The sequence below is a fragment of the Anopheles gambiae genome, chromosome 2 (genome assembly GCF_943734735.2).
Source record: "Anopheles gambiae chromosome 2, idAnoGambNW_F1_1, whole genome shotgun sequence".
Classification (NCBI taxonomy): Eukaryota; Metazoa; Arthropoda; class Insecta; order Diptera; family Culicidae; genus Anopheles; species Anopheles gambiae.
In genome coordinates this window covers 52,653,823-52,671,296 of record NC_064601.1, presented here as the reverse complement: position 1 = coordinate 52,671,296, position 17,474 = coordinate 52,653,823, and the positions used below count along the sequence as shown (strand labels likewise).

General features: G+C 44.2%; 3 protein-coding genes across 3 annotated transcripts in view; 1 reads left to right on the top strand and 2 right to left on the bottom strand.

Annotated features, from left to right (window-relative positions):
- The window catches only part of LOC5667719 (uncharacterized), a 29,006-nt gene extending 21,522 nt beyond the window's left edge, over positions 1–7,484 (bottom strand). Inside the window, exon 1 of the mRNA XM_061643100.1 lies at positions 5,889–7,484. Coding sequence (XP_061499084.1) covers positions 5,889–6,041 — 153 coding nt within the window. The 5' untranslated portion in view covers positions 6,042–7,484. The remainder of the gene's footprint in view (positions 1–5,888) is intronic.
- Positions 7,485–8,371: 887 nt separating this feature from the next.
- Positions 8,372–9,782, top strand: LOC1274450 (putative GPI-anchor transamidase). Its single transcript, XM_313575.6, has 4 exons — positions 8,372–8,542; positions 8,600–9,319; positions 9,398–9,567; positions 9,653–9,782. The coding sequence occupies exons 1-4, from the start codon at positions 8,477–8,479 to the stop codon at positions 9,732–9,734; spliced, it is 1,038 nt and encodes a 345-aa protein (XP_313575.6). The 5' UTR covers positions 8,372–8,476; the 3' UTR covers positions 9,735–9,782.
- Positions 9,564–11,771, bottom strand: LOC1274449 (ataxin-10). The gene is made up of 4 exons (XM_313574.6): positions 11,330–11,771; positions 10,397–11,232; positions 10,037–10,303; positions 9,564–9,968 (listed from the first exon to the last, which is right to left on the bottom strand). The coding sequence occupies exons 1-4, from the start codon at positions 11,404–11,406 to the stop codon at positions 9,808–9,810; spliced, it is 1,341 nt and encodes a 446-aa protein (XP_313574.6). The 5' UTR covers positions 11,407–11,771; the 3' UTR covers positions 9,564–9,807.
- Positions 11,772–17,474: the final 5,703 nt, after the last annotated feature.

Below are 17,474 nucleotides of genomic sequence, written 5' to 3'. Positions count from 1 at the left end.
ATCCTTAATAAAAACCACACTTTCATTGTTTAAGTGCTTTGATTCTCTTAATAATGAAACCTGCCGAACTATTGGCTAAAAGCAAATCTGCCGAAACATGTTGAACTCTGCACATTTTGTTTGATATTTTGAAAAATATGCATGGAAATGATGTGAAACTTCATATATGAATAACAAATGAGTATATCTCTATGTAAAATATATGTGTTGATACAATTTTCAACGCGTTTTTGCATAATTACCAGTTTTTAGTTACCCTGCCGAAAACAGGTACACTGCCGAATACTGGTACAGTTACCCTATTATGTTGTTGTTTTGATTTAAAAATAAAAACATTCGAAATATCTTTGCCTTTGTACAATTATTGTATGAGAATTTGATTCTTCTTCTACTTGGCGTTACACGTCCTACGCGGACATGCCAGCCTATACAGGCGTTTTCGAGACTTATAAAGTACCACACAGCCAGATAAATAGTCATAGGCTATAGGCTTGAACCCACGCCGGACATGTTGTTAAGTCGTACGAGTTGACGACTGTACCACAAGAACGATCAGAGAATATTATTGGTTCATCTAAAAAAACCTTTTCGCAAGATTTTCCTCATCGCATGGTCACATTTTCCTCGTTTCGTGGAGAACCTGCCGATGGTGTTGGAAAGCGGATGCGAAGGCGGTAGACAGCAGCCAGACTGCGAACACTTGCTGCTTTTACACCACAGCGTGGAATAAGAAAGGCGAAAAAGGGAGAGAAAGAGAGAGCGAGCGAGAGAGAGAGAGACAGAGAGACAGAGAGAGAGAGAGAGAGAGAGAGAGAGAGAGAGAGAGAGAGAGAGAGAGAGAGAGAGAGAGCGATCGAATGAGAAAATGCGAGCGAATTGCAAAAATGTGAAACAGATTCTTTCTCACCAAACAAACGTACTCCTCCCGGGGGATAGAACGGCTCAGGCTGCGAGCTTTAGCAAATACAACAGCAACGCAAAGAAAATCCACATCTTGACATACTTTGACCTTTCTCCTATTTGCTAGCGGAATAAATTGATGATCATTTCCGGAGCGGAGAAGGAGAAGCAGGAACAGGACTGGGAGGGCTCGCTTAGATGATAGAGATCAGATTTTGAAGCAGTAACAGAGTAGCATGCATTAGTGTGAGTGGGGAATTCAAAATAAAACACATTTGAACATCGAATGTCCTGAATATGTTTGCCCGATGGAATCAAACAATTTATTCTACCCCTCCCTCCCATGCTGGTGTGCTGGTGTGTATTATTATCATGGATCTGATGATACGGGCCTGGCAAGTTCAGATATCGTTTCATTCGTCTACTAAGCATGGTGTGCCATAAAACCCATACACAAGCCAAGATAAGCGTAAAGAATGATCTAACAATGTGACTCGTGGTTGCAGTCATCGTTGTCGTCGTTGTCGTTGTCCTCTTCACTGACTGACGGTCGGAAGATTGTTAATTTTGTGTCTAAATTGCTTTTATTTAAAGCTAAACTAACACATGCACAGCCAGCAAGAGCGATATATAGAGCCAAAGGGAATGACGTGCAGGTTCCGGGGCCAGCGAGCGAAGGATTTTAAATGAACCAACAGCACACATATAAAAACGAGTCACAGTAATAAAAAACAATCGTTATAAATGAGAGAGAAAAAACAATCTTTTTTTACAACACACCGAAGGCGAAAGACGAAGTTCAATTTACGTAAAATAAAACTCGAAGATGGGAAAAAAGCGATGGAATGTAAAACTCAACACCACGAGACGAAGAAAAGTACACCGGGGGGGAATAGAAGTAGAGTACGAACCGCACACACACACGAACACACACCGCATAAGACGGCATGAAAAAGCAGAACGTGAATACATGAGTCGCCAAGAAAAGAGTAGAAGTACGAAGATTAATGATCGTCTATAAAATGCACATTTTCTTTGCTTCAATACCAAAATTAAAAAAAAAAGTGGGAGCAGGACGGCCGATCGCCAAGTTCATAGTTTCGTTCTCGCGCAAACATAGCTTCCACCCATCCCGACCACTCTCTGTTCCATTACCCTTAGCCCTTTCAACGAGGAGAGCACTTCTTTCGCTTATCCGATTAAAGTACACCGTACAGCCAGCCAGCGCGCGGGAGAGCGAGCGAGAAAGCAACAAAACAAACTCCAACAGAGCAAGCGAGAACGAGCGAGAGAATTTAAGTTAACGAAGCAACAACAAAAAACCATACCGGAGCATATGACAGCAACAAATGGGTTGAAGGGACGCCACGGGGCGTTGGGGAAGGTGGTGAGAAGGCAAAAATAAGTTAATACAGAAGAGAGATAGAGGAAACATAGCATATCTCGTTACCGTTTTCTCTAGTACCGACCACCCTCCTCCGTCCCTCCCTCCTCCACATTCTCACTCCCACTGTATCTAGCTGCCGCCACCGCCGCCGCTTATCCCTTCCATCTCTCCTGCATCCACTAAATCCTATGCTGTACACGGCATTCATAAGTAAGCGCTCCACATACATACATACATGCATGCCGAACGTTGCTAACAAACACACACGCAGGGAGCCGGAGCGCGGAGTTGAGGCAAATGTTTTACAAAACTCATGAAACTAAATTACACTTTTGTAACTTCATGAAAATGGGCTATTTGCGTTATGAGTGTATTTGCGCTGTGTACTAATAAATGGGAGCGCGAATACCACGATGAGAGAAGGTAGCTAGAGAGAGAGAGAGAGAGAGAGAGAGAGAGAGAGAGAGAGAGAGAGAGAGAGAGAGAGAGAGAGAGAGAGAGAGAGAGAGAGAGAGAGAGAGAGAGAGAGAGAGATAGAGAGAGAAAACTAAGGCGTGTGAGAGTGAGAGCAGAACGGAGTAACAGTGATGGACGAAAGTTTAGTTGCCGGTTGACCGACAGTTTACTAGATTGGATGGATTTTATGCTCATTCGCTAAGGACAGACGGCAAAGGTTGTTGCACAACGGCACCAAAAGATACTGAGACAGCGGGAGGCAGGGGGGAGGGGGGCGGGATTGGGAGGTTGTTTGGAGAAGTATGGAGAGATTGTCGTTAAAGAATACTAGATTTGCTTTTCTTCGTGCGCTTTCAAATGGAGCAAATATGGAGAGAATGGTAACGCAATCCTCGCTAACTGTGACTGACAGAGTGTGCACTTTAGCAGCCGCGGCAGCCCCGATCTCAAAAGGGGAAAAGATAAATGCTGAAAAACTGATGGAGCCGTGGTGTAGTGGACGAGATTTAGTTAAGCGACGAGCGTAAAGAGATAGAACCTTTTAAAGCAAATGGAGACAGAACACTTCAACAGTACCACCAACACGCCGGTGCCCGTTGGGGGACGGACGCACACACTGCTAAATGTGTTGGAGCCAAGTGAAAAGCATAAAACATTCTTCACAGTTATTGCACTGTACAGAGCCGAGGGGCAGCTCGGATGAGGCGAACGCAGGCAGCAGCTCTGGGTTTGTGCACAGCTTGGTAAAAGACCTAACAATATAGCGATATTTTTCACAACATAGTGTTAAAACGGGAACGCAGCACGACGAACGCAAAGCGTACGACGACAATTGACGCTCTGGTTTCAATTGTCAAAAGGAGAAAAGAAAGATGATCATACCAGGGGGGGAGGGATAAAAGGAAAAGAGTCCACCGTCCGCCCCAATACCAGGGCTCCCTCTCCAACAATCCAGAGCAGCAATAATGTGAATAAATATATAACAATTTGGAAACTTCAGACCCAATTTCGTCATGTGCCGAGACACGATGGATTGACTTGATTCGTAAATTTAACGAAATGAATTTTAAAGAATGAGCATTAAACCCACGTAGCGACAGTGAAGATGGGCGACAGACGAACGAAACATGCTTCCCGAAACAACCGATCAAAAGGGAGAACAGATCATTCCAAACACGGAAAGTTGAGCTTTTTCCCTCGTTGTTTGGCAAAGCTTCCTACTAAGCCTGTTTTTTTTTCTCTCTTCTATTCCACGAACCGTCGTTTGAACGGTTTTTGACTTTGAATGGTTTTAGGAATTCTTACACAATTACACACACCCGTCGAAGCATTCATAAAATGATGAAAAACAAAAAATAAAAACCACTTCTACTACAGCCTTCATTCCTTCCCCATGCCGTAAAACCTGAAATGAAAACTATCTATGGGTAACATACCAAAAACATCGAAACACCACTAGCACCAGGGATGATCAACTCGTTTAGGATAAATTGTTTAACCTTTTAAAAAAATATATTTTATGTATCAAAAGGTACCAGGTTCGGTTTCTCCCCAATAAAAAAAATATCATGACAAATTGCAAAACAAATCTTCAAACAACACAACAAATTCGATGATCTTCTGCCAAAGTCAACTAGCAATTGGGAAAAGACCAGTAACAATTTTCCTCCGGATTGGCACAAAATGGCCCCAAAGCTTTCAAATAAACTTTTACAAATTTCAAATTTTCTTCAATCAATCAGTCTTCAAGGCAAGACCTTCAAATATCAAATCAATCAACTAACAGTTTATTTTGAACCAAACGTATATTACTTTCTACGTACTGGGTTATAGTCATTTCAAGACCATTTTATAAAACAATGTGTTCCAGTGTCACAGCCCAAAAGCATACTACAAACACAATTGTCATATATATTGAAAACTGAATGACTGTAACAATCATTCAATCATAAAATTGCCCCCTAAGGCAGACCTGTCGTTGCCCATCCCTGCACTAGTCAAACGGCTGGCTTAAACTTGCCTTGTATAGGATGAATGTACGCTATTTCTCGCCTTCCTTGAAAGTTGCCTTTTATAATATGCCAGTGTGCCAGTGTGTGTGTGGGTATGTGTGCGCGCGCCTGTGCATGAATGTTTTTGTGTGTTGTTTTATTATTGCTGTTACTCTTCTTACGAAAGCAAGAAAAAACAACAAGTCAGGCAATTAAACTTTGAATTATCCATTTCCCTTATTCATATTCTCGTGCCATCTCCCTTGCGCTCGCACACTGCTTCGTATCACATCTGGCGTGCGCTGGCTCTTTCTTTCGCACGCACACACACACACACACCCGCCGCGTGGTGGTTGCACTATCTTTAGCTCGTTCTATGGAACTATGCAGAGGAAGGGAGCGGGCTGAGGGAGGCAACAAGCAACCACTCCACTCCACACACACTGTCTACACCCCCTTTCGCGGGCCGGTCACTGCTCCATGATAATAATAATGGAATTGTGAATGCTCTCGCGCTCTGCGTTTCCGCCACACTACTGCCATTATGTTCCTTTGTATCTATTCCATTCTTGGCCTTTCTACACTTTATCGATTCTTCACTGTTTCGCTAGTACTACTAGGTGCCTGCCTAACCTCACTTCAGTTCCCTCCCTCCCTCAGCAACCCATGCCTTTTTTCAGCCTTTATCCCGAGAATGCCAGCTCTGCTTAAACTGAGCCGCACGAGTTCATGCCTCAGCACCATGTGTATTTATTACGAAAGAAGTAGAAGAAAGGAAGAATAAAAAACATTCGACCCACCCAACGCCCACACGTACACATACATACATAGAATGGCCCCAACTAACTACGGTAAGCGTCGATATCTTGCGAGTAAGAGCGAGAAGATGCATAGATTCGTAGGCCAATCTAAGTAACCACCTTCCGCAATTTAAAGCATACATGCATTCAAAAGATCACATTTCTACTTCTTACAGCAAGTATTATTGGAATAATAAAATCTCATTCGCTTGCTTTTCTCTCGCTCTTTCTCGCTCGTGCTCCGTCTCGCTCTTGTGTTGTTTTCGTCTCTGCTGCTTCTGCTAGGAATTCCAATCAAAGACAGCCACATTTGAACTACTTGCCTAGTAGAAGAAGCGAGCGAGTGCCACTTACCGTTATGGTGGTGCAGTCGAATATCTTATGAAGCAGCGCTTTGTTCGGAATGTTTGGCGCAGGAAACAAGGGGCACAGGTCTACCGCCTTGTTGAAGCACAGTCGACAGAACTGACCATCCCGCTGTTCCGCCTGCGGATCGGATTCGTACATTTTTGGCCACCGTTTTTTTTGCCCGAAGCTGGCACGATCCGCGTATCTGTGTGACGATGTTTTGTGGCCCAAGTTCTATGCTCAAGCTGCTACCACTACCACCCGACGACTACACTCAGATAGCGCGCGCACAATCAACTCTCTCCATCATGGGGGCGATCTCTTCTATTCACCACGCTTGCCCCCCCGCAAACCGATCAGGACAAGGTGTAAAAACGGTGACGGGTTTGGTTTCACTTCCTTCCGATACGGTTGCTCTATATGGCGCGCCACAGTTTGCCAGTGTTTAGTGATTATGATACTTTTGAAACTGCCACATCCTAGATCGCTGTCGAAGGACCGCACACCGAGAGAACGTCGGAATTGCACATTGATGCCAATTGGACAACAATGGCGCTGTGAAATATGAGCAGGTGTGGGCGAGTCGTGGGCAACACCCGGGAACCACCACGACCAGTTGTTTAACACCGGAACTGACAGAGCGAATGAGCAGGAGCGAACGATTCCGCCACTGTGCACAAATTACACAATTATGATGTTGTGCAGCCCCACCACCCTCTCTCCACCTTTTTCACTGTTTCATTGCATTATACAAGGCTTCCCTTCCCCCTAGTCGAACCTATACAACCCATCGTGTAGGTTGGTTTAGCGATCTCGGTACGAACAAACAAACAGAAAACTGGCAATTTTCGATTACTCCCATTAACAAGCGCAAATCACAAACACAGACACAAAGCAACACCGACGACGATGGTTGTGCTTCACTACCGAACAAAGTTTAGCCGTGCGCACACAAAATACCAAATACGACCGCGATCGCAGCAGGCACTACTGCGGTTGCTACTACACCACTGCTTACTGTACAACGGGGCTTGAATGAATATATGCCACCACCGCCCAAAAGCGGCACCCAACGTGACGGTTTGTTTTTAACACGCGTGAATCTATGTTACCACCGCGTGTGTGTCACTGTTCGCTTGACTTTCTTGACTATTATGTCTTCGCGGCTTCTAACGGTGGTTCCTTGATCGAGGCGGCGGTGCACTGTTTTGCTGTCGTTCTGTGGTCGACAAAATGCAGCTACTACGCACAATACGGACACTTTGCATAATTTGCCACTTTCGGGTATGTAGTAAACTCAATTTCTAAAACATTTGTGCAGGCAATTAAGTCTACAGAGTATTTTCGTTCACTTATTTTCGGTACATTTCGTCGAAGAATTCTGGATTATCGCGATGCAGGTATCGGCAATCACATTGAATCACACAGTCACGTGCTTTACGATGTCGTCCGATTGCTTCTGGCTAATCCCGCTTAATTTACGTTGAACAAAAAAATCAGAAAAATAACAATAAACGAAAATAATGCGGAACGATTCGGCAAAGACACGCTCGTACGCCCGCCGCGTCCGTAGAACGGTTGAAGAATGAGTGAAATGGACTAGCAACAACGTGAGCGTACCGGCGGCAATCAGCGTTATTTAATAAGCGCAAAAGAGAAACAGTATGCCAACCTCCAATTCTCTGTACGCTTTACTCAAAAAGCGACGAAGTGTCCAGCTGAGCAGGGAGTACCAGTGCCGTATAACCCCCTAGCGCTAAATAGAAACATCGAATTTGAATGGCTTTGTTGTAATAAAATTCCGATCGATTCACTGTATAGACTGCAGGTGCCAAACAAAAAATCGTTCATTACAATTTCCTCCAAATTACATGAAAAACTACTACATCAAAATAAAAGTTTAGGCAGTTTTGATAAGTTTCTGTTTTCTCTTGAAAATTATAGGCCCTATTTTGTATTTGATTGTGTCGTTTTCTTCGCTTGTTGGTAAGATACGTAAACAACACGTTTGCTACCTATTCTTTTTGTTGGGCCATGATACGCTACTGATAGAAGCGAGACGAATATATGTTTCAGCATCCTGTGCCCACTCACACACACACACACACACGTATCGTTCGAATAAAAACAATTGACAACATGTGCTGGATTGGCCCAAATAACATATTGAAAGAAATATGCCGGCTATACACACGGGTTAGGAGGATACAACAATTTTTCTCTTACTTAATTTAGTGAACTATCATAAACTAGCGAAAATTGCATGTCACATGTAACATAACTAAATAATTTTTTTTTTGTGAAACTGACGTGAAATTTACAAACACGTTTGAGAAAATAAATAAAATACAAACCTTTTAATACAAACAATAAGCAATACGGCAAAGCCGTCCCTACTGAATAAAAAAAAATACAAACAATAAAATACCTCCATGCCAGCCTATGGAACCGTACCCGTGTGTAACCCGCCAATGAAAATTTGACGACGTTTGTCGAAATCACACCTGATTTTGACGTTTTCGTTAAAGTGTCGTTAAATAAGGTTTGTTGTGAACTCCGTCCGGTGGAAAGTGGTACTGCCGTTTGCGCAAAGAATGTGGCTTCTTCATGGATTTCTGGTCATTAGTGGGGGTTTGCTCGCTTCTTCAAACGAAATAGAGGTAAAACGGCATTGATTATATGCTGGCAATAAAGTAAACCGTCTCACTTCATTACAGCTACCCGCCAAGTTTGTTACCAGCAGTTCGCACACAAACAACTGGGCAGTGCTGGTTGATACGTCCCGCTTTTGGTTCAACTATCGACATATTGCAAATGTTCTCTCCGTGTACCGTTCCGTGAAGCGGCTGGGCATCCCGGACAGTCAGATACTGCTCATGGTGGCGGACGATATGGCGTGCAATGCGCGCAATCCACGGCCAGCCACAGTTTTCAACAATGCAAAACAACACATCAACGTGTACGGGTCGGATGTCGAGGTGGACTACCGGGGCTACGAGGTGACGGTGGAAAATTTCGTACGACTACTGACGGGCCGAAACGAAAACGGCACTGCCCGTTCGAAGCGATTGCTCTCCGATTCAGGAAGTAACGTGTTGATATACCTGACCGGTCACGGAGGGGATGGATTTCTTAAGTTTCAAGACTCGGAGGAAATTACAAATCAGGAGTTGGCTGATGCGATCGAGCAGATGTGGCAGAAGCAACGGTACAACGAGCTGTTCTTCATGATCGACACTTGCCAAGCCGCCTCAATGTATGAAAAGTTCTACTCTCCGAACATACTTGCCGTGGCCAGCAGTTTGGTGGGAGAGGATTCATTGTCGCATCACATCGATCCGGCCATCGGTGTGTACATTATCGACCGCTACACGTACAATGCACTCGAGTTTTTGGAGCGCGTAGAGTGGAACAGCAAGAAGACAATGGGCGATTTTGTAAGTGCATTTAACCAGTCGGGTGGCAGTCGGGTTTAGTTTTACCTGTTATAGTAATATTTTTGCTATTGTTTAAAGCTTTCCGTTTGTCCTAAGCGAGCGTGCATCTCGACGGTGGGTGTACGGAAGGATCTTTACCCGAAGGATCCCTACAAAGTTCCTATAACGGATTTCTTCGGTTCCATTCGTCCGACAGAGATTTCATCCGACGTAGTCAACGTGACACTGTCAACCATTCCAGAAGTATTGTACGTAGCTTTTTTAAATATATTTTTTCACTTTTTTCCAATAATGATTAACTAATGTACGCATCGTACATCTATATTTCTTTAGGTCATCGCCAAAGCCAATCAGCAAACCAAATGCTCAACTGTTTTACGAACAGTTTCCAACCAAACTGTTTCAGCGATCCTAGTTTGGGCCAGTAGCAAATAAAATCTGAACAAAACAAACGACAAGAAAATCAACTACTCTTTGTGGCCATTACTTCACGCTTTTCCATCGCTGATTCGAATCGTTCCGGACTTGTACTCCGTTAGCAATGAGTTTTCGGCATCGCCAAGTTTCTTCAGACCCGCGATGAATTGCTGATTGTCCAAATTATCATCACACAGGTTGTGTATTGCCAGAATGCTCCATTCCTTTATAACTGAAAAACAAACAAACAATTTTTTTTGAAATTATGCAACTTGCTGCACTTTCCGACTCGTTCCTTACGCGGATTGCGAGCGTCCAGGTTGGTGCATTCTAGAATAGCCGCGATGATGTCCATCTCTCGAGCAAGTTTTTGATTTTTCTTCGACTTGTACGTCAAATTGGCCAACCCTTTTACAACTGCCGACCGCAAGGAGTAGGAGATCTGAGATTCAATGTCCAGTTCGGTGTCACCTTGTTTAATTCGTAAAATTTCTTCAATCTTCTGCACCGGTGTAAACATGTTCTTCGTCTCAGACTTGCCAAGAAGCTGCATTTGACGCAAAAGACCTGAAAGCCAAAGATATAGTTCACGAATTAACCATATGATTAAAATGGGAAAAGGCTGGCAGATGCTCGCATAGGTCGTATGGTGTTGCTTACATCCAAGATTTAAAAATAACCCTCCGTCGTGGCGCAGAAACGAACCATACGGTTCTACGCACGTCGAGTCTGCCACCATCACCAGCAACGTAAACGCTTCCTCTGTGTCCTGTGCATCGAGCTGTACATTGTCGGTTTTAAGTATCATGTCGGACTTCTTCTTAAATTCAGCCAGCAGGTGCTTGAATACATCCGGGTGGATCGGATGGATGCGCCGATCTTCCTGCCGTATGTACTCGATGAGGTATCGATAGAGCAGCAGCTTTTTGCTAACGTCAATCTTTTCCAGCACCTGCACCATCTCGTTACTTTCAGCAATAAGGTACTCCAGAAATATGCATACGAATTCCGGCACATCTGTTTGAGCAGTTTGATTAGCTTCCACGTTGTCAAGCAAACGGGCCAGCACGTCGTGCAGATTCAAGTCGACTGCTTTGTAGATAAACCCATTGTACAAAATCATTGCCGATGCATTTGCATAGCTTCCGTTGGAGGAAACGTTGGTGAGCAGAAAGGTTTGCATGTACGTAATGATCCTTTCTTGGTTGCTTCTGTTCTGGACGCAAAGGTTGGCCAGCAGTTGCAGACAGTTTGTGCGCACATTTTCCGGTATTGTTTTCTTTTCGTCTACCAAAATATCGCGCACACGCTCAAGGAATTCCACGCGGGATACTATGGCGTTTTGAAATGATTCTCCACGGGCACAGGCACGTTTCAGCAGGTTTAAGCATTTAATGGCAATCCGGTTCACGGTTTCCTCTTCCGAACCATGGCAAACGTAAAAGCTTTCCAGCAAGATATCCACTTCGCACCGGAACGAATCGGCGTCCGTTTCGCTAAAAATGGCATATTAAAATTGATTCATTTATCCTAGCACGTTCCTCTTCACACCCCGGGCTGTTTTCCACGAAGAGCACAAACTAGTTTGCTTACCTTATGTTCAATGCGTTTAATGTTTCCAGAACCTTGTCATAGTTTTTATCCGTTATATTTTGCTTTATATCAATCATGGTGAACAGGAATTAGTTTGCTAGTTAGCGATTTACTGTGCGGCAATAGAAGAAAATAAGGTACCCTGCTCGACACTGTGCTTAGAAAACATCCATCTGTCAGATTTGACCTCTGCGTACGAACTGCTACGAATGGGGCTCACGTAAAATTAGGTCAGGTTTATAAGCAATGTTGTATAATTCCTCCCCAAAATTTGTGATTTTTTTTTACTACGGATTGTCTGCAAAAGTGGCTTGGTAAGTAATATATTTATTTGATTTGTTTCATATATTCAAATGTATTTGCCGAATCAAAACACAATGAACTTGAAAACAAAACAAATAGAAAGAGATGCAACAATGTCATTTTTCCCAAGCAACAATTTGAGTCAATCTTAGCACCATGTATACATGCCGGTGCGCGAATCGCACTTGAGAAAATGGCACATGAAACTAAAACAAAAGAATCTCATAGTCGCGACTCGATTAATTGCGTTGTTGTTGTAGTTGTTGTTTGAACAGTTTTATAGAGGCTTTGGCTCCTGCGGAGTTTTTTCGCCTCGTACATTAATTGCGCTTATAAATTTCACACCGCGTAGATCAAAGTAGCTTAGTTTACCCAGTCATCCTACTTGTTTTTTTTTTGTTTAAGATAAAAAAATAAGTTGATATGTGTTCTAATTTATTTTTTGATTTATTATTTGTGGCTCGTAAACAAACTGGATAATTCCACTGTTTCGGATGGAGCAGAAATATCGCAGGACACAAGTAGCTATGTTTGCAAATTTAAGCTACTTTTTTGTCGCGCACGACGTTGTCGCACTACAAAAATTTGAACGGTTACCCCCTATTTACACATGCCAATCGCTGGTATCGAACCCATCAAACTCGTGTAAAAATTACAGTAGAACGTCAATTATCCGGGGCGGATTAACCATCGGGCGGCTTTATCGTGCGCATAAATGTGACAGCTATTCAAATCTACGGCGAAATTTTGCAGCGATAGTCAAGTGGGCAACCAGTTTTTGTGCAGCTCTGTAGTGTTTAGTAGTATTTAAGAAATTAATTTTTGTTGATGAAAAGTTGTTAAATCTATAGTTATTGATAAAAATAATATTCTACTAACCATTAATCTATTAATTCAAAGTGAATTTATCATAAAACTGATGAATTTTATAATTTTTATATTAATTTGATATTTTTTGGACGATTATCCGTGCAAATCGATTAACCGGCAACCGTCCGGTCCCAAGCTTCCCGGATAATCGACGTTCTACTGTATATAGAGTTGAGGGTACGATGGGTTCGATGGATCCCATGTGCCACAAATCCACTAATCGTCCACTAAACGGGTTCTAAATGACTCAAGCTCTCTACCCGAACGGAATTTAGAAAGACTTCGTTTATCAGGCAGTGAACGACTGATGCATTCTTAAAAAAGCAAAAAAGCCGGTGGCGCCATCTGTTGGTGGGATACCCAACCAGTGTAGCTTTCCTCGTTTTAAGAGCTCTCTCCTTCCTTCGCTAGAACTAGAACGATGATACGATTGTTTAAATACTAAACTACTTTGTGAACTATCAGAAGTGAGATTTGAATAATGGTCGATGGTGTTGATACCCATGGTCAGATACACACGATAATTCATATAGATGTTTGCTCGGAAAGTTAGAAGGCTATATATATTTAGGGGCGCCACAAATGTGGTCCCTAATTTTTTTAAAAGATACGCAACACGCTTTGCGAACTACGTTTTGGTAGAATTCGTTTTATTCCTTTTTCTTTTAAGCCTCGGAACGGTGAGTTCGGGAGAGACGCGAAAATTAGTGTTGTTCGGTCGAGAGTTGCCGGAGAAGAAGTGTTGGGTAAGCCGGACGGATATGCGCGTGTCGGTGTTGAAACGTTTAGGACGAGAGAGAACGTGTATGGAGCAAGCCACCGTTTTTATAGCTGCGGTGCAGCATGCTACCACTGTTAGTCCTGCTCTAGCTTTGTGTGCAGTCCCTGCCTAACTAGCCCGTTAAACATTTTCTGTCGGTAGTTCTAGGTGTGCGCAGCAGATGGCGCTCTGGTCGCTACATATATATATATATATAGTTGATGATTAGATGAAGCTTGTCGAAAAACATTGCAAGAAAAGGACAGCAACATAATGATGAGTTACAATACGCCATCTATTGAGTAAACCAGTGAAGCTATGCGGCTTTCTTTCTTATTAGATTTTCCAGTCGTTTAAGTTTAATCTGTGGCGCTTGGGATGTATTCTCCACTTGCGGGAATTCTGTAGCTCAGATTCGAAAGGTTCGAGAGAGCTAATGTAAACGCACGGTTACTGGGTTTCCCACGATTTACTGGTTGGTTCCCGTCATTTTTCGGTTGTTTCCCATATTCGGTGTATTCCCGCGATTTTTTTTAGCGTTTCCCAGAATTTTTGGTTAAATTGTTCACCCAGCCTGATAATGAAGGATAAACATAGATAAATTATTAGGGTAGGTGCATTAATTATGGACGAGTTTGTACAGCGTTTGAACTAAAACAAGAATTGTGACGAAAATACTGAATAAACATTCTTAAAGAAAGGTGAAGTATATAGACACATATCTTAGCTGAAATATTGCCTTTCTTCTTCTTCTTCTTCTTTGGCACAACAACCCGCTGTCGGTAAAGGCCTGCCTGTGCCCACTAGTGAAGTGAGCTTGGCTTTCAGTGACTTATTGTTACCATAGCAGGATAGTCAGTCCTAGGTATGGGGACGCGGTCTATTCGGGACTTAAACCCATGACGGGCATGTTGTTACGTCGTACGAGTTGACGACTGTACCACCAGACCGGCCCAAAACAATATTGTTTTTACATTTTGTAAATTGGAAACTTTTTTACAAAAGTTAAGGCCATTTTCATGTATCAATTGCTGTGCAATGTGTTCCAAATGTTGTGCAACTCCAAAAAATGTGCGAGATATGTTTAATCTAAGAAAATTGATTCTCAGCACTAAGGTTAATGTTTTCAAGGAATGTACAATTGCTAAATTTGATAACTAAACGTAGAAAATCAATAAAACTTAATATTGGACATGGAACTGTAAAATCCTTCCATCGGATGTAAAGACCCTTGTTGCGTGTGAAGTGCATACAGAATAAAAAATAAAAGTGAAAAGACAGAAGATCGGTGCATTTCCACGAAACACCAGCCGCACCCCCCGATGAACGTCGCTACCAGCACGCGCAGCACCGGTACCGTCTACACAAAGCGTGATCGATGAGGAGTTTCTGGAATCGCCGGTGCGAACAGGTGTCGCCGGGAGTGACAATGGAAACCGGGAGCGCGATTGGAGTTGGGGACAAACGGGAATGGGAGTGGGAGAAAGGCGTAGAATTTTGGGTTAGTATCGTGCAGAAAAATTGTGATTTTTTTTCGTATATAAAGGCGGCTCAAGCTGGAGCCAAATCAGATTCGAACGATAAGCCAAAGCGTTAAGAGCTTCATTTCATAACATCCGAAATAATCCGAATCTCATCAAGGAACGATCCCCCTTTCGTTGGCATAGACTCCCGAGGTAGCGAGGAGCACTAGCTGAAAGGAGAATTCCCCGTTGTAGCCGTAGGAGCCGGAACCTTCGCCCGGCGGAGCCCCTCGGCCGCAACAACCCTAATTACCACAACCCTGGTAAACTTTGCATCCTCCAAGCACTTGTGCATCCGCGGCACCTTTTTCCAGCATGCACACCGCCTTAGTTACACCTGGATACTTCTCGGATATTATGGACGTTAGAACTCAGAACAACCAACGGAGTCAACCCACCCCAAGGCTCAACCTGGACCGGTTGAAGTGTGTTGATGTGGCGAAGGTGTACGCAACAGCGCTCGGGGAAGCGCTTCCGGTCGGCAACAACATCGCCGCGATGCCCCTCGCAGACCACTGGCGTATGGTGGAACGAGCCATCAGCACTGCAGTCGAACACAAGATCGGCCGCTTACCACGTAGAGAATAATAATTCGACGAAGAGTGCAGACGAGCACTATCCGAGAAGAATGCAGCGCGCGCCCGTATGCTACGGCATGAAACCCGTCAGATCGTGGAGTTCTAGAGACGACTGAGGAAACAGCAAACCCTGCTCTTCCAAGCCAATTAGCGCTGTTTTGAAGAATCAGACGAACAGCTGCTGGCGCAGCTAGCCCAGTCGAGGGACACCCGCTTGTTTTACAGGAGATTGAAGGAGGCACGGGGCGGGTTTGCCCCTAACACCGCAATGTGCCTGGCTGCGGAAGGAAATCTCCTGACGGACGAGCAGGAGGTGATCAAAAGGTGGAAGTGCTACTACGAAGGACACCTGAATGGAACAGAGGCAGAAGAGGCTGGCTCAAGTGGTATTACAAGGCAGCCGCCACATCAGTAGCACAGCAGTAACAACAGCGACAGCATCGGCACAGACGACGAGGTACCTCTGCGATCTCTGGATGAGATTTCAAGCAGCTTAAGTAAGTCTGCTGGCAGTAATGAACTTATTCACCCAGACTACAAAAAGGGTGACAGGCTGCATTGCTCGGATTGCAGTCCTTAATGCCGTCTAGAAGATCCTGTCCCTGTCCTGCATTCTTCAGACTTGCGCCACTTGCTACAAATTTCGTTGGCAGCTACCAATCTGGGTTTGTTGGAGGCAAATCCACCACCGACCAAATTTTCACTCTACGGCAGATCCTATGGAGCATCATGCAGCGGTACCACTTCCCTGGGAAGTTGATCCGGCTGGTAGAGCCCACCATGAATGGGGTGCAGTGCAAGGTAAGAGTATCGAACTTGACATCGGAATCGTTCGAATCTCACAGGGGTCTGAGGCTAGCTGACGGACACTCCTGTCTGCTCTTCAACATCACCTTGGAAGGTATCATTCGAGGCGCGGGACTAGACAACGACATCCGTGGCACGATCCTCTACCGGAATCTCCAATTTCTTGGCTTCGCGGATGATATCATCTGCAGGACAACATCGAAGGTGTGTGAGGCGTCGAAGTAGTCCACGAAGACGAAGTACCTGCTTGCCGGAGACTTAGACCATCTCGGAAGCAGTGTATAAGTTGACGGCGAAAATTTCGAGGAAGTAAAGGAGTTCTGCTATCTCGGGACGGTCGTTACTTCGGACAACAACATCAGCAGCGAAATCCGGAGACGATTTGTACAGGGAATCGGGAAATATTATGGACTTCTCCGACTGCTGAAATCTAGAAGAGCCCCGCACGAAATGTGACATATATTGCACATTGATCCATCCGGTGGTCCTCTATGGACACTAATCCTGGACCATCCGAGCAGAGGATGCAAACACTTTGGGCGTGTTTGAGCGATGGACCATCCGGACCATCTTTGGAGGTGTGTTCGAGCATGGAGCGTGGAGGAGAAGGAAGGAACCACGAGCTTGCTGAGCTGTACGGCGAACCGAGCATCCTGACGGTGGTGAAGGTTGGCAGGATACGATGGCTGGGGCATGTCATGAGGATGCCGGACTCATGCCCCAGCAAGAAGGTGTTCGACCGCGATCCCCAGTTCGGCATAAGGCGCAGGGGAGCAAAGCGAACTCGAAGGCTGGACCGGATGAAGCGAGACCTGACGGAGATCTGCATGGATGGGAGGTTACAGCCAGGGACCGAACATCCTGGAGAATTCGTGAGCAAGCCAACAAGAGAGAGAGCGAGAGGGAGAGGGAGAAAGAGAGAGAGAGAGAGAGAGAGAGAGAGAGAGAGAGAGAGAGAGAGAGAGAGATTTATTTCACGTTTAGTTGTTGCAATTGATGTTCATAGACCAGGGCCTGCGTATGGGGTTCGAATCATAAGGGGTTTGAATCCTTAACGGGCATAATGTTACAGGGCTTTCCAAGTCGTTATTACAGGGTTTTCAAATCATTTTCGAATGTAAACTTTGTTTTTCACCGCGTGTAAGATGTTAGTCTACATCAATTTGATATTTCATTTCAAACATCATAATTTTTTATTTCATCAGCATGATTTTCAACGCGTCTCATGCTGGATTCACAGTTGTTTATGATTTGTTGGAAATCATGTGTAAGAACTGAAATTTTATTATGACACAAATACACTA

Bases quoted from the DNA above. Each gene is read 5' to 3' on its own strand.
- LOC1274450 (XM_313575.6), top strand. From the start codon at position 8,477: ATGTGGCTTCTTCATGGATTTCTGGTCATTAGTGGGGGTTTGCTCGCT. The intron at 8,543-8,599 runs GTAAAACGGCAT...ACTTCATTACAG, and splicing joins CTTCTTCAAACGAAATAGAG to CTACCCGCCAAGTTTGTTAC. The intron at 9,320-9,397 runs GTAAGTGCATTT...TATTGTTTAAAG, and splicing joins AGAAGACAATGGGCGATTTT to CTTTCCGTTTGTCCTAAGCG.
- LOC1274449 (XM_313574.6), bottom strand. From the start codon at position 11,406: ATGATTGATATAAAGCAAAATATAACGGATAAAAACTATGACAAGGTT. The intron at 11,233-11,329 runs GTAAGCAAACTA...TGCCATTTTTAG, and splicing joins TTAAACGCATTGAACATAAG to CGAAACGGACGCCGATTCGT. The intron at 9,969-10,036 runs GTAAGGAACGAG...TTTGTTTTTCAG, and splicing joins CCTGGACGCTCGCAATCCGC to TTATAAAGGAATGGAGCATT.